Source organism: Nanorana parkeri, unplaced genomic scaffold, assembly GCF_000935625.1.
Source record: "Nanorana parkeri isolate BGI_ZX_2015 unplaced genomic scaffold, ASM93562v1 scaffold1095, whole genome shotgun sequence".
In the NCBI taxonomy this organism is placed as follows: Eukaryota; Metazoa; Chordata; class Amphibia; order Anura; family Dicroglossidae; genus Nanorana; species Nanorana parkeri.
The window spans coordinates 338,499-355,540 of NW_017307363.1; the positions used below are offsets into that span (position 1 = coordinate 338,499).

General features: G+C 43.3%; 1 protein-coding gene across 1 annotated transcript in view; it reads left to right on the plus strand.

The window, feature by feature from the left end:
• The first annotated feature begins 302 nt into the window (after window positions 1-302).
• URAD (ureidoimidazoline (2-oxo-4-hydroxy-4-carboxy-5-) decarboxylase) overlaps window positions 303-17,042 on the plus strand; it is a 28,129-nt gene continuing 11,389 nt past the window's right edge. The window contains exon 1 of the mRNA XM_018567802.1: window positions 303-534. Within this exon, the coding sequence (XP_018423304.1) occupies window positions 360-534 (175 nt within the window). The 5' untranslated portion in view covers window positions 303-359. The remainder of the gene's footprint in view (window positions 535-17,042) is intronic.

The following is a 17,042-nucleotide window of genomic DNA, read 5'->3' on the forward strand; positions in this document are numbered from 1 at the left end:
GGACGTCCGTGCGGGTGTCTGTACTCGTGCGCTGACAGGGTGGATCCTGTCTGCGTCCGAGCAGGGACACCTGCACCCGTACGAACGTTCAGGTCGGGTGAGCGTAGGGCGGCTGGTGTGAACCATTGAACAGCTTGGTATCAAGTTTCCTTTTTCAGTTAAAATTCTTTATTAAATTCACGCTTTTTTAGTAGATGAGATTCTTCAGTGAAAAGCAAAGAACTTCAGTTTGAGGTCACTGCCCTCACGGTTCAGTAATCAGTTAAAATTGAACTTATTAACTAAATTCGTAAACCTGTCTGTACTGGCCTGCACGTTCTGTAATCACATATCTGTTTTCTCTGTGTTGGACTATCAGAATGACTATGCAGGCTGTAAACGCCATGAGTTATGAGGAGTTTTTGGATGTATTTGGAAACATCATAGAGAAGTGTCCACTTATAACGGCAGCTGTGTGGTCTAATCATCCATTTTCCAGTGTTAATGAGATGGAAGAATGTGTTTATGAGTTTATTGATTCCCTACCGTCATCTGGTAAGATTGTGCTCTTTATTTTGGTCTTCATGTATGTTTGGAAAAAAACATTTCTAGAGCAAGGGGTATAAAATATACTTGCCAACTCTGGGGTAAATCCACACACTGTTCTGAGGGGGATAACAGCGCTGCATAACTCACCCAAGCCTGTGTGTACCATAAAGCACACATGGGCCAATGTTAAAAGTGGCACCAAACTACAAAACTGGGAACTCTTCTGGATTGAAATCATGCCACTTGCTATACATCAATAAGTGACAGCTATCTCCTCTTTAGCTGCAGGGGCTTCAAATTGGATTTACCTATTTCTGATACACGTCGCATTCACCAACATGCTTTGTGAACCATTGTTTATTTGTTGGACTAGTATCGCAATCTGCACTATTTCATTGTCACACCACTGATAGGTTATTAGGCCCAATGTGTTCTAAAAGTTCCTAGGTTTTTGTTGTCCTGGTGTCACAGGGACAGTGACGAATGAGTAATCTCCCCCCTGTGGAGATTTTCTAATTGATTAAAAGACATGAACAATGACATGATCATTCATAAAAAAGTAAAGACTCCATCCCTTGAATGGACAAGACCATTGCTTTACTGAATCAATTGACCTCATACTTATTTGGTCATAACAATAAACAGTTTTAGTTTGAGCACAAACTTGTGCCAGTCACAGGCAAACTGTGAACACTAAACTGCACCTGACCACCTGTCCAAATCATAAATTCCTTACTGGCATCTGACTTACCACGGGATCCAGAGGACATTAGGTAGGTACTATTCAACCACTGACAGGGTAAAACCCACCAATAAAGCAAGTTCAAGATCAGTAATTGCCCCCCCCCCCCTAGATATAATTAAGTAGAACTCCAGTCCCCCAACATGGGCAGGAATGGCCAATAACATTCCCTCCTGCAACCTAAATAATTCGCCAGTTAGTGTTGGGAACCTCTTCTATACACATGCTATGCTTAAATCAATGATGCCCCCCTGTCACTACAGCTCAAGTGGCCATTAGAAGGATGATTGCCTAACACAAATAAGATGATTTTACTGAACAGTAAGTATTTTCATATGGTGATCCCCGGAGTATTGCTGAAGCACTTATTTGTTATTTTATTTAAATTATTCAAGAAAAGCATTGCAGTTTGTATCTCTTTGGGCGCAGTAGCTGAGCAGAAATGCTCTAAATCATTTTGGAGCTGGAGCAGGTGATTCTAGAGCAGCTCTGGAGCTGAAGCTGGGGGGGCTGGAGCAGCTCTGGAGCTGGTGCTAGAGGTGTTGGAGCAGCTCTGGTGCTGGGGGTGTTGGAGCAGCCCTTGAGCCAGAGCTGGTAGCTGGGGGTGTTGGAGCAGTTTTGAAGTTGAAGCTGGGGGTGTTGGAGCAGCGCTGGAGCCAAACTGGGGATGTTCAAGAAAAGCTATGCAGTTTGTACCTCTTTGTAAGCAGTAGCTGAGCAGAGATGCTCTAAATCATTTTGGAGTTGGAGCAGTAGATTGTAGAGCAGCTCTGGAGCTGAAGCTGGGGGTGTTGGAGCAGCTCTGGAGCTGGTGCTGGGGATGTTGGAGCATCTCTGGAGCTGGTGCTGGGGATGTTGGGGCAGCTCTTGAGCCAGAGCTGGTACCTGGGTGTGTTGGAGCAGCTCTGGAGCTGAAGTTGGGGGTGTTGGAGGAGCTCTGGAGACCGTGCTGGGAGCTAGGAGTGTTGGAGCAGCTCTGGAGCCGGGGCTGGGGATGTAGGAGCAGCTCTGGAGTCAGAGCTGGGAGTGTTGGAGCAGCTCATGAGCTGGGATTTCTGGATTTGAGGGTTTGCTTAGGAACAAACCTGGAGCTTAGCTGCTGAAGCCACTTGGGAGCCAAAGGTGCAAACATGGAACACTGGCACCACTACTTACCATCACAGTATGCCTGCACCTCAGTGTGTGGCCAGTCATAGAATACAGATTTGACCTATATCTGTAATACACCAAAATGGACACTAGAGGTCAGTATTGCACCATTTTACAACATTTACAAATATTCAGTGTCAGTCAACTTTGTAAGTTCTTGTAACTTTGTAATTTAGCAGGTAGACAAGAATAGGTATTGTTACACTATGTGAGCAAATATGTTTTAAAATCGGTGTTTGTACTATGTATCGTGAGTCTAGGGAAGCCTCAAGTGATTGGCTGGTTAAGATTGTTTTGTCTGTACTCTTTGTCATAGACCCCTAGATAGTAATGGAGAAAGCTACCTTAATAGAATAGAGAATGAACATGTTTGATAAAAAGAGGGCAGTTTTCTGGACAGAAGCAATCAGATACCCACATTTATGGAATGTTTAAAGATCAACTCCAGCCAGATCTTCCTTCTTTTTTGGTTTTGTTTTGGTTTCATTGTAGACGGGTTATAACTTCTGTAAGGCTATTTACCTGACCATTTCCTAATGCATGAGGGGGAAACCTGTCACCAGTTGGTGAAGTTGGTCACACTCAGGGCCCACCCATTCACACCACATCCAGATCATCTGCAAACCAGACGAGACCAGACTAGATCCAAAATGCATCCTAATGTATCCCTATGCAGTGTCTGGCCTCTGTTCACACCAGTGCAGTCCGTTCCAGACTAGACCAGAAAAATACTGCATGTCTCATTTTGTCTGGTCTGGAATGCACTAGAACTGCGGGCAGGTTCACACCATTTTCTGGCCCAGATCTGGTCTGGAAAATGGTGTGAGCCTGTTTTAAAAGTAGGCCAAACTGACCTAATGACGGTCTGTAAGGGCACATATAATTAGTCTCACTGATCAGGAATGGCTGGAAGGATCATTGCAGTGGCATGAAAGGAAGTGGCTACATGTACTCAACTTCTTTCCATACTAATTCATACAATAAACTATTGTAGGTCAGGACAGGTTGATGCCTTCCTCCCCATTACTTATCTAGATACGTCAGTTCCTCCTTGGCTAAGAACTTTATGTCCCCTGCAAGAACAGAAGCCTATATATTTCTAATCCTGATCTACTATAGGGCAAAGTAAAAGAAGGCAGTAAATGTGCAACTGAGGGGCTGAACCCTACTACCCCACTCCTCCCTAACCTAGATTTTGGTTGGAATTTTGATTTATATTTTCTCAAAATGAAAAAAATGAACATGTAAAAAAATTACAGGTATAAACTATATGGTGTAAGGCAAAAAATACCCTAAAATTGTTAACATTTTTACATATATGTTCATTTGTTTTAGTCTAGACTAGGATGTCACACTGGAGGCATTATGATTTATACCAGATGGCCAAGAATTCTTGAAAACCCTCCTAAAAGAGTCCATCAGCATCACCACTATCATGTTATCATCACCAGGGCTGATGAATACTAGCCCTGGGCCTGGTATCTCACTCACGCCTTTGGCATAGATGTGTTTTGTTTTTGCTGTGCATGTGCTGCACTATTCCCTGAGCCAAACGTGGCTTGGCTACCATGCTTGAATCCGTGCCCACATACATTTTTTTTTGTACTGTAACCGTAGTACATTTGTCAAGTTAGTACAACTTGCTAGGCACTGACTGTCCAGTAGGTGGCACTATGTGCTCAAGGAGACACACCTCTAGCCTATGGTTGTATTTTTGTGGCAATTTCAATCAAGGTTTTCGAATTAATATGAAAAAGTGAAGCATCATTTAGGCCAGAAGCAGATCTTGCATCCATCAAAGATCACTTTAAAAATTGGTACTTTTCAATGTAATTGCAAAGATATGCGATGGCAAATGGCTATTTGTATCTAAACCCCAAAACACAAGTGTAATATTCCCTGTACCTCGAATGTAATAGACATAACAAAGGGAGACATGGTGGAAGTCCAGCCTGGATGATAACTCTGTCTGCCTCCATAGATAAAGGCAACAATGTATTATACTTGTTATGCATTATAAAAAATCTTAATAAAGATCTATTGTTAAAAAAAAAAAAAAGGCAAAAATGTAGCCACCCAAGGACAGGAAGTTGTTATTCACCAGGTGAAAATAAACAGAGAAAAGCCTGAAAAAAAGAAAACTAATGCAGCCACTTCATCTAAAAACTGTTAAGCTGTATCATATGACATTTTTCTTTTTGGGTTTAGATACACTATGACCTTGAATTTGAAGGTTTTCAATTACCCAGGCAATGGTAGATACTAGTAGTAGATAGTCACATCCAACTGTAATTGTTCTGTAACATTGGAGACCTTTGTTTAAGCCTCTTCTTTAGTACAGTCTTCTCCAGCAAAAAAAAAAAAACATATTCAGTGTGTGTCTCCAAGACATACACTTTTCCCTACGTTTTCTCTCTTTAAAAATACTGCAAGTATAGAAAAATACCTGTTGATCTGGCAGAAGGCCAGTGAGCTGACAACATTGCTTCTGCTGGACTGAAATAATTCCAAGCAGTGTTGTCAGCCCTGCCAACTTTCTCCCCTGCTGGACTACTGAACCGAGATGGGTCCAATGGGGGAGAACTGTGCAGGGCTGACAACACTGCTTGGGATTTTAGTGCAGCAGTGGCAATAATGTCAGCTTACACAGGAGGCTAGGAGCTCACTGGATTTCTGGCAGCTTAGCAGATGCTGCTCTTTACTTGCACCATTTTTAAAGGTATAAGACATGGGGAAATGTGCATGTATTGCAGAGATGTACCGAATATGCCTTTGTTTTATTTTGCTGGGTGTCAATGGAGTAGACTGAACCAAAAAAGTGGCTTGAATAAGCTGTACAAGGTGTTTACAGTTCCACCATTGATTGCAGGAATGTATTTAAGGGTAAAGTTCTACTGACCACCAATATTGTAAAATTGTTTTTAGGGTGGGGTTAAGGTTCCACTGGCCACCAATGATTGTAAGATTGTTTTTTTGTTGTGGGGGGGTTAATGCGTCACTGACCACCAATGATTGTTAGATTGTTTTTTGGGGGTTTTAAAGTGCCACTGACCAACAATGATTGTGGGCTTTTTTTTTAAAGTGGAGGGGAGTTATAGTGCCATTGATTACCAATGTAGGTAAGCAGACCCAATTTTTTGGCTTTTATATAGGAAAAATATAAAAACACATTGGTTATTAAATACCATAAAATAAAAGCTCAATCTGCCTAAAAATAAAGAGATACAATTAATTTGGGAGCAGTGTGGCATGACCGAGTAATTGTCAGTCAAACTATCACAGCACTGAAAGCTGGAAAAATGGCCCAGTAATGAAGGGACAAATATAGGCAAGTTCTCAGGTGGTTAGGTTCGTGGGTCTGCACACCTCCTGTGGCCATTATGACGGCTTCCCATTCTTCTTGTTGGATTTTTTTAAATGAATTATTCTGTAAAATAAAACAGGAGAAGCTGGAACACAACAAGGTGGGTCGCAACACCCAGAACTCCCAGGTGGACAGATATAAAGCTAGAATTTAAGGCAGGGAGATCTTGCTGTTGGAGAATCTGAAACATGTAGAAAGTCAGAGTCTATCTCAGGTACCCAGACTCCAGCTATAACTAAGAATATCAGATTTAAGCAGACTGGCTCTTTCATTTTCATTATAAATAATTTTGCTTTACTGAGCCATTTGACTTTCTTTCTCTGAAACTTGGACACCCAGAATGCATGTCTTCTGTGCCATATCTGAAAGAGTTAAGACACTGCTCTCTCACTAGACTGGTTTGCCGCTCACCAAAAACAGCAATTAACCTTTGTGCGTTCAGCAGCCTAATATCTGTCTGGGTCCTATTTGTTTTTGCTGCTTTGAACTAAACATTTGTCTGAGAGCAGATTTTACACTTGGTGCAGACTTCACTTTCTTTTTACAAATGAAGTCACCTAGAGAAGAATGCAGTAACACTGAACACAATATTTGCTATATAGATTTGCTCACAAGGAGGTCTGAATCACCATTTCTCCCGGTTTTGTTTTTGTAAAAAGTTTTAGCGCAGAGTATAATAGTGTAGAGGACCATTGCTAGTTGTACAATGTATCCGTCACACAAAGCCAGAACAAAAGCACACTTCCCAAATTTTGGGGATGTGAAAAATTTACTCATTATAGTACAAAGTATATACAAACAAGACACACCCCTGCCATGCCTCCAGTTACACAGTGTAGAGAACCAAGGCAATGTATCTGTCACACACAACCAGCACAAAAACACACTTCCCAAGTTTCGGAGATGGGAAAGACATACTCATTATAGCACAAAGTATATTCAAACAAGACACACCCCTGCCATGCCTCCAGTTACACAGATCATGAATAATTAAAGTAGGACTTCAAATGTAACTTTAAACCCACACAATGATCCACAATTAACACATGCCCAGTAAATCCAGTGCTGTCCTGCCGCCAGTTCCCTGGCACACGCCACCTGAGTCCCACGCCACCATCTTCTTTCCTTACATCATTAGGAGATGGCTGTGTCTTCTGTGTTCTTGCAGCTGGCCTCCAATGACATGCCACCAGGTCCGTCCTCCACCTGCACTGTAGAAGCTGATTCCTTCTGGGATATCTGACGTAGTAATCCCAGGAGGCTGCTGTAGCAAAGGTAGCAGTCGAAGTCAGCAGCAATCCGGGTTGAGGTAACAGGCAACAGATCAGCAGGAACACAAGCTGAAAGACCATTCAGCACTGACCCATTGGACCAGCTGGTTTAAATAGAAACATCTATTAGAGGGCCGTGAGTCATTTCCTGTGTGCCAGTGTATCAGTTCCTGTGTGCAACATTCCGTTGTGAGCGCATGCGTGCTAACGCATGTTTTCCGGCAACCCAGAAGACTGGTACCCGCGCATGCGTAGTAGCGCGTGAGCTCCCGGCTATGGCCTTACACTTGGCATGCCATGGATGCTGGGATTAAGTAAATCCTGTGCGCATGTTTGAGAGCCATGTCATACTGACCAATCAAGACAGCTGAGGGCTCTGGACCCATAGGAAGACCAGAAGAAGATGGAAGTGCTAGTGATCGTGCAAAGAGGGGGAGCACAGACATGACATCACTGGCTGGTAGAAGTGTGACATAATGTGCAAATTTACCGTGAATACTTGCACGTTATGGCAAGAGGTCCTGGGGACCCCAAATGTTTTGTGTGAATTAGTTCTGCTTTAATACTCAAACAATGATTGGTTAAACTGTCAACTGCTTTTTTTACCACTATTTGTCCTTTATAATGCTTTTCAAAATGACAAAAGCAAAGATTAGTGGAGTAAAATACTTTTTTTTTAGATTTGGATTGGGTAGTGAGTTAGAACTTACTCTGTTGGATTTGTATCGCTCTCTCGTTTACTCTCTCTAACAGCCCTGATCACCAATGTCACCGGGAATGGAAGCGAGGGTAAATCCAAAATATGGCATTGCCATAGCAGTAGCCATCCTAGCATTAGATATTAATCATTAGAGGTAACTTACATGACTCGTGCCCTTCCCCAAAATTGTTTTTTTTTCTGGAGTTCAGTAATTGTCAGGAACATAACAAGCAGGTATATTAAAAATTATGATTGAGTCCAGTTCTGTTTTCCTTAAAAAAAAAATCATTAAAGAATGTCTAAATCCAAAACTGTTTTTTTATTTGGATATAGTGGTGAGGAGTTGGGTTTTTATTACTATCTGTATCCTCTTCTTAAGGAGAATGAAGCTGGACATAAATGTTTTTTGTTTGTTTTTAATTCAGCCTACGGGAAAGCCTCTGGTGCCTATAGGCATGTACCTGCTGTGCCTAATGGTAAATCTGAACCCGGTGCTTTAAAATCTAGGTGAGTAGGAAATCTATTCACAGGTCTTCCTTGTAAAATGGTATTTACCCAGAATTCCTTTTTTCTTCTGGCTATTTGCATGCATTGCATTGGAAGCATTGCCTGAAGTCTCCCTAGTCGGACTTTGTACTCCACTGGAGTTTCCACCACTGCATAAGGGCAGAGTAATCCCCTCCAAGAATAAAGAAGCTACACACAGTGGTTTTCTGAGTTTATTATCACTCTCGCTTCTCGGCCTTTTGGCTAAGATCAAGTGTAGTATCTGTTCTTATCAGTTTTCAGGGAAGAAAGGCATCGATCCACCGGGACGGAGAGATGCTCGGTATTCCCTGATGTGATTGGTGGGTGCTGGAGGGGCCTCCTTTCCTCCTGGGTTGATTCTGGTCCGGTTATGCCGGGCTTGTCCCCAGTTGTAGGCAGGAGGCTCTGAAGGTGCTAATGCCTCCTGAGAGAATGGGTGCAAAGCTTGGTCGAGGCTAGAGGGTTCGGGGGCGGCAGAAGCCCGTGGTCGTGGTCATGGGACCCCACATGACTCACTGTGCACTTGGTCACACACCATATTGCAATTTTCTGCACTTCGCCTCCAAGACAGGCCTTATGGCTAGTCTGGGGCAATATTTTTGCACTCCGGCCCCTAAGGCCTGTCAGAGTGGTGCACTGGCACTTTAGATTATTTAAGCACTCTATCCACGTTTGGCACTTTTTTATTTTAAATTTTCACCCACAGATGCGAAAGGTGCTGGTTTCTTCGGGGCCTATTCCTGACGCTGGGAGGAGATTCTGTGCCTCGAACGGGGTTCTCTGTCTCCTCCCACCCAGGAGGTGGGTTTCTCTTCGGGAGATCCCACTTGCCTAGTACTGAGGGGGACCTGTTTCGGCAGGTCCCCAAAGCAAATGGTCCACGGCCTTCGGGTTGGTGGACCACCAGTCTCAACCCCTGTCAGGAGCCTTGCGCCCCGGGGGGTCGGGAAAGTAGGTCCCTTCTTTCGAAGGACCTTGCACCCTTGTGCTCGTTTTTTGTGTGCTGTGATTTCACGGTTCACTTTTTTTGTTCACAGGGGGAAGTTTGGATGCACGTCCACGGGCTTCGAAAAAAAAAAAAAAAAATCACTCTCCCCCATGTGACAGGAGGACAATGACTCACATAGAAAGTCACACTAAGCTTATATTGGCTTCTTAAGCACATACACAGGAATTAACAGAGACCAAATCACTTTTTTATTTTGCATAAAAGCATACCTTTCTAGAGATTAATAATAAAAAACTTTAGCTTCTGGGCTCCCTCATGCAGCCTAAAGCCTAGCAAAGATCACGTGACATCTTGCTAACAGGTACAATATGGAGTTTCATGTTATTAGAGATGGCTGCAAATCTGTTATTTTTAATCAGACAGACCCTGCCTGGTAGACTGAATAAAAGTCACAATTACTGCGCAGTGCTGCTAACCAGGAAACAAAAGCTGTGCATGTTATGAGCAAATATGGCTGGCTTCATATTAACTTACCACTATATAGAATTACATATTTGCAAAACCCTCTGATGAGATGATTTACATTAAGTTGATCTGGTACACTTTAAAAAAAAGTATCAAAAAGCCTATCATTTTTATTAAAGAAAACTGTAATATATACCATTGGTCATGTAACCATAGTGGCCCGACACCTTTATATAAACAGGGATGTGTACATGTTGATGGGATTCACTTGCAAAGATCAATTATAATGTGGCTTCTAACCAAATTAAGCCAAGTAAGTGTGTATAACTGTATGACTGTGCGTCTAGAAACACGTGAATAGGAGCTGCTTTACAAGCAGGAACTGGTATGAATAATCTATGTGCTTGTGTAGTGCAGAGGAATTTATTGGTGCTGTATAAAATTAATAAAATACAGTCTGTCAATTATTCCTATATGAGTCTGATTATGGTTAGTGATGCCAAAATGGCTGCACTGCTAGCTGTTATGAAAGAGTGCGCTGCCTAGAGACCTGTACAGGTGTAATTAATATGTCCCGTGTCCTGTTAGAAGCAGAATGCTAACCAAGCCATCTACCCCACTGTTGAAAATACACAACCCAACTCAAATGAAGAGAAATTACACAGAGGGCCCCACCTAATATGTTCTTCCTGCCCTCTATACCCCCACATCACATTCATTTTGTTACACCTTATGTTACACCTACAATTAAAATTAGTAGTGGTGAGCAAGAAGGGAGCAAACATTTAACCAGTAAAAATTCAAAAAATTAAATGCATGTTCACGAATGCTAGAAGTCTGGTAAATAAGATAGAAGAGCTTGAAGTTATGTTACTCGAGGAGGACTACGATATAGTAGGAATAGCAGAAACATGGTTAGACAGCACACACGATTGGGCTACTAACATAGAAGGGTACAACCTGTTCAGGAGGGACAGGCTGGCAAGAAGGGGGGAAAATGGGAAAACTTATTTAATAAACTAAACTTTGACCAAAGTGGGACTGTTTCAAGAACAAATTAAAAATGCTGTTACCAGGTGTATACCACTGGGTAACAAAAATAAAAGATCAAAAACAAAGCCAATATGGCTAAACAAAACGGTAAAACAACACATTAAGGAAAAGAAAGTGGCATTTAGAAAGTATAAAACGGAGGGGTCAGTATTGGCATTCCAAAACTACAAAGAATGTAACAAAAGATGTAAACTGGTAGTCCGGGCAGCTAAAATTGAAAGTGAGAAATATATCGTCACAGTTAGTAAACGGAACCCCAAAATTTTTCATCAATACATAAACAGTAAAAAAGGGGAGAAAGGACCAGATAGGCCCAATAAAGGACGCTAAATACTTTTTTCTCGACGGTATTCACCAAGGAAACAGACGGGTTTAATATACAGGAAAAAACACACCTGAGTGGTTGACTGAAACCAGGATACAACAAAGGCTTAAACTACTAAATGCAAATAAAGCATTAGGACCCGATAATCTACATCCCAAGGTACTCAAGGAGCTGCACATGGAGATAACAAAACCATTGTTCCTCATTTTTAAGGAATCGGTAATGGCTGGTAGAGTGCCAAGCGACTGGCGAAGGGCCAAAAAGGGTCAAAATGCCAACCAGGGAACTATAGACCAGTTAGTCTAACATGCATAGTATGTAAACTGTTAGAAGGAATTATTAAGGACTACTTAGTGGAATTCGTCCGGGTGCAGGGCATAATAACTGATAACCAGCATGGATTTAGGAAGGATCGTTCTTGCCAGACCAACCTGCTGAACTTTTACGAAGAGGTAAGTAGAGATCTGGACTTTTCAAAAGCATTTGATACGGTGCCACATAAACGCTTGTTATACAAGCTAAGGGCTATGGGCATAGATGAAGTAGTGTGCACGTGGATAGAAAACTGGCTAAAGGAACGTGTACAAAGAGTATAGCTAAACGGCACCTTCTCAGAATGGGCGGAGGTCGTGAGTGGCGTACCCCAGGGTTCTGTGCTGGGTCCCATGCTTTTTAACCTATTTATTAATGATATAGGGGAGGGAGTAAGTAGCCGTGTCTCAGTGTTTGCTGATGATACGAAATTTGGGAGGGTAATAGACATGGATTCAGATGTTATAACATTACAGGAGGAACTGGATAAACTCGGGGAGTGGGCAACTGTATGGCAGATGAAATTCAATGTAGATAAATGCAAGGTAATGCACTTTGGAGTTAAAAATAGGCAAATGGACTATACTCTTATGGGTGTGCCACTAGGGAAGTTGGAAACGGAGAAGGATTTGAGGGTCATCAGATTGAAGAACAGCGCGCAGTGCCAGGCTGCTGTAAACAAAGTAAGTAAAGTACTGTCTTGCATTAAGAAGGGAATGTATTGCAGGGACAAGTCTATAATTTTGCCACTTTACAGATCAATGGTTCGGCCACATCTGGAGTATGGGGTCCAGTTTTGGTCACCAATACTCAGAAAAGATGTCCTTGAGCTGGAAAAAGTCCAGAGGAGGGCAACAAAACTCATTAAGGGGTTTGAGGACCTAAACTATGAAACAAGGCTGTTAAAATTAAATATGTTCTCGTTGGAGGTTAGGAGATTAAGGGGGGACATGATATTCTTGTATAAACTATGCAATGGTGACAGCAACATTGTTAAAAAACTGTTTACGGTCAGCTCCGTAACAAAGACCAGAGGGCACCACCAAAAATTGGTGGAAAAACATTTTCAACACACAGGGCGCAATGGGTTCTTCACAGTTAGAGCGCTTAGGGTCTGGAACTCGCTGCCGCAGGAAGTGATCTCAGCTAAGAGTGTGGAAGCATTCAAGAAATGCTTGGACGAGTTCCTCGGGGGGCATAGCATACAGGGGTACAGGTATGCCTAAGAACAAGATCACACATGGACTCATACACACGCACAAACCTGCTCAAACATAAATGCGCACACGCAGTAGGTTGGACTTGATGAACTTACGTCTTTATTCAACCTCAAATACTATGTAATTATGTAACCTACATGGGCTTGGTGAGAAAAAACTCTTGATTACCCCATCCACATTTACAGCATGGATGGGGGCTTCCCCATTGCTGGGCTATTGTTTTCTTACAGCAGCTGGTGTCACTGTTCAACCAAGATTGTTTTAGACCTGCTTCTTTGACAAGAGCTGATTATTGGGGGTAGGGGGATTGGGTGTCCCAGATATGGCCAGCTTAAGTCACTGAACCGTTCATTTAAGTTTTCTTTGAACAATACCAGGGATCCCAACCTGAAAGAAGCAATTTCAGGGAGGTGTCCCTCTCATTTCAGGGAGGTGCCCTCTCATAGCCCCTCCCCCCATCTGCGGGGGGGGGGGTTAGGGGGGGCGGGGAGAGAGCACCCCCCTAAAATGATGGGAGATAGCACAGGCAGCAGTAGCTTCTTTGCTATCTGCAGGTTTGTTTGTTTTGTTTTAGAATTCTGACAGTTGCAGTCATCAGAATAAAAAAAAGGCATAAGAATGCATAGCTAGATTCCTATTGGCTATTTTACTTTGCAATAGCCAATAGCAAACTAGCTATTGCACCCGCCCTCTGCTGCTTTCAATCACCAGAAGAGGACCTGATAGAAAACTTCAGGTCCCCCTCTGCTGATTGACAGCAGCAGTGGGTGGGTGCATTAGCTAGTTTGCTATTGGCTATTGCAAAGTGAAATAGCCAATGGGAATCTAGCTATGCATTCCTATGCCTTTTTTTTCTCTGACTGATGACAGGCCACGGCTCCCGATGTCAGAAAAGGAAAAAAAAAAACGTTCAGCAGAGCAAACCTTTCCGGGAGGAAGTGTTTCTCTCCCGGGCGGCCGGGAGCCGCTATCTAATAGCGGGAGACTCCCGAAGCGTCCGGGAGATTTGGGATGTCTGCAATACATCAATTATGGACAAAGTCAGGCAATATTTTTGCAAATTACCTCTTTCTTCTTTTATATACTCCCTGAATGTTCCCAGGCAGGCAAGTTTCAGTTAACAGTCAGAGGATGGCAGTTTTTATATATAACCCTAAGCTGAGTTGACAAGACACTTTTAAAGGCTTAATTTAAGCTTTCTGACCATGTTTTTTGTTACATCCATATTTAGGGTGTAATATGAAACATGTACAGATGGCAACCCTGCCCCCCCATCAAACAAGTGTGATTACATCACCACACTTGTAGTCCAATTATTCTGCATCCCATCCATGTTACTGCATGTCCGTACCAAAATGTGGACATAGAACATAGGTAGACTCTGCAGGAGTCAGAGCATTGCACCTGCAATTGACTGATTGGGGTTGATTTACTAACCTTATAAACACACCACGAACATGTATACACCTCTGTAGTGTTTTCCCTCCCAGCATGATCTATGGGTGGAATCTAAACACCTTTGTAGTGTGTACACACCCAGCAGGTGTGTTGTGCAAAGCCAAGCATGAATTGCAAGGTGATGTTGTGTAAATTAGCTCTATGTTGTGTTGCTTGCGTTGATGAATGCAGGAATGTAAATGCATGAGCTAACCATTTTTGTCTAAACTGTGAAGCAGCATTATATATGCATCATGTGCATGATTTTTCCATATATGGCATTAGTGGAAATATGCTTTTAGAGACTTTTTGGTTGATAAATACGTTTTCCTGTGTGAAAATCACACGCACCTGGTGCGTGCGTGTGTTTAGGTTAGTAAATCACCCCATTGTATTTTGCTTGTGTTTGCAATGCTTGACTGGCTCCAATGCAGAATAATAAATGCACATGTTTACTTTTATGAAGAAGTGTTTATTATTATTATTTTTTCGAAAAGGTGGCATTTCCCTTTAATTTGTCAGTTTGGCTGTTTGTACGGTTATTATAACCTAAACCTATCATATCTCTTACATGAACAATCAGGTGAATGCACAAAATGGTTGGGTACGTATTCTCTTTGTACATTAACAAGGTTATTCACTAAAGGGTGAAGAGTTTGGAGAAGGCAGGAGAAGTGAACAATCTAGGCCAACATAGCTGAACTGGAAAGTGAGCTGAATTGGAGAATTTGTTCAAATCAGCTATTTTGTCCTAGATTGTTCCATTTTCCTTCCTTCATCCTAAACCTGGAGCTCATGTTTGAAGTTCCCTCACTCATCCAAACAGAGGCGGCTCTCTAATTAGGCGAGATAGGCGGTCGCCTAAGGCCTCGCGTTCACAGGGGCCACGCGGCCGCCTACCTCGCCTTGTCCTGGGGGTTCAGAGCGCTCTCCCGCCAGGTCTCCACACCTAACATCTTCATGCTGGGACTGCGCTCCATCCCCACGCCAGCCCGGTTTTATTGTGTGCGTCTGCAGAGCAGTCCCAGCAGCAGCACCGACAGACAGAGGGAGAGAGCCGGGCTCAGCCAGACATGCGGCATGAGGTATGAGGTAGGGAAGCATCGGTCTAACGGCACGGCAGCTTCAGGATTATCTTTACCGCAGGGCAGAGGTGTTGAAAACAGCTTCCCCTTGAGCAGGAGAGCTCTGCAGCAAAGGGTTAAAGAGGTGACAGTGTAGCCGGTGAACGGTACACTGCACGGGAAGAACGTCCACAGCTCTGCTCCTCCCCCCTCCTCCACTGGCCCGCTGAAGAAACATGTCCAATCCTGAGCTGTGTTTTCCTCCTCTGCAGAGGATGAGAAGAGCCGAAGACTTGCGAGTGTCCCTGAGAGAGGGTGACAGTCCTAGCAAGAAGCTGTGTTCCATGTCCCCAGGCTGTGCCCCCTCTCATCCCTTTCTTCCAGCTCTGTCACACAGTTCATTAATATTCCTGGGGCAAAGTTTAAAGTTTAATTCCAATTCTCACCTGTTGTTGTGCCAATCTGTAGCTATTGACTCTGCAGACAGTTGGCGACTTCTGCGCACTGTGCGCTTCAGCATGCGCTGACCCCGCTCTGTCATTTTATGTGGCCTACCACTACTACTTCGTGGCTGAGTTGCTGTTGTTCCCAGTTGCTTCCACTTTGTTATAATACCAGTAACAGGTGTCTGCGGAATATTTAGTAGCCAGGAAATTTCACAAAACACCTGAATCCAATGATTTGGCGGGGTGTCAGTGGTTGTCCATCGTCACCAATCAGCTTCTATCTTCAGTTTCATACAGCTAAGTTTTGAAAGTGAAAGAGAGAAGCCGATTGGTTACTATGGGCAACTGCTGCAGATTCTGTCTGCTCCAGATGTGATCAATTGCCCTCGATAAATGTGTGTTGTTGGCTCTTCCATTGCGCTCCACTACTAGTCTAGATGTTGCCTATAGGCTGACCATACTCTATAACATCTAATTTGTACCACCAATTATGTAGTGCAGGGACCGGCCTGATTTAATATGATCTGTATGGATTGTTTAGGTTTCTCCTCATATTACATAGCTTGATAAATGCTAGAAGCACAATATATGTAACAATCTGACCATAGAATCTCTGCACAATCAACTTTAGATCTACCAAATCTATGTAATAGATAAAATCTACCTAAACTATCCAATTAATCTGTATAAAATCAGACTGGCCCTTCTAGCACATCATTTATGGTAGATCCAGGGACAGCGCTGGCGTAAAGCTGTGTAGGCAGCCGCCTAGGGGCATCAAGCGGGGAGGGAGGGCAGAAAAATGCACTTTACCTGTGTAGGCAAAAATGCTTGCACCAGCGCTGGCCCCTGCTATATACTTCGTAGCATGACTGTGTGGCATTTCATGGGGCGGTAGGGGTGGGATGGGCCAAAAAATATGTTTGCCCAGGGTCCACGCAATATTAAAGATGGCCCTGACTCCCTGCTTCCTCTCCTCAGTCTTCCATGGTCTGCCCGTCCCAACTGCGACCCCTCGCTGGCCAAACATGCTCGTTAGACAAAAGATGTGCGACCGTACAGTAGAAACGGTCGCACGCCTTCCATACACTTTGCGATTATCGTACGATCGCGGGATTTCCCGCGATTATCTTACGATAATCGCACAGTGTATGGGCACCTTAAGATGGGAGAGCTGCACTCGAAGCCCTCCCATCTCAGCTGTCACAGGAGTTCCAGTACAGTGCTGTGCTCAAACTCCTGTATTGGAGGTGACAGTTTCAATAAAGAGAACCTGTCACCTCCAAATGCTATCACACAGGGACTTGTTAGCTCCTTTGTGATAGTAATAAAATTAAGTGAAAAAAGTTTAAAGAATAAAAGAAATAAAAATGAATATTAATAATAATGAATGAATCCGCACAGCCCAACCTGAGACCCCCACAGCCCACTTGAGACTCTGCACAGCCTGCCTGAGACCCTGCATAGCCCACCTGAGACCCCGCGCAGC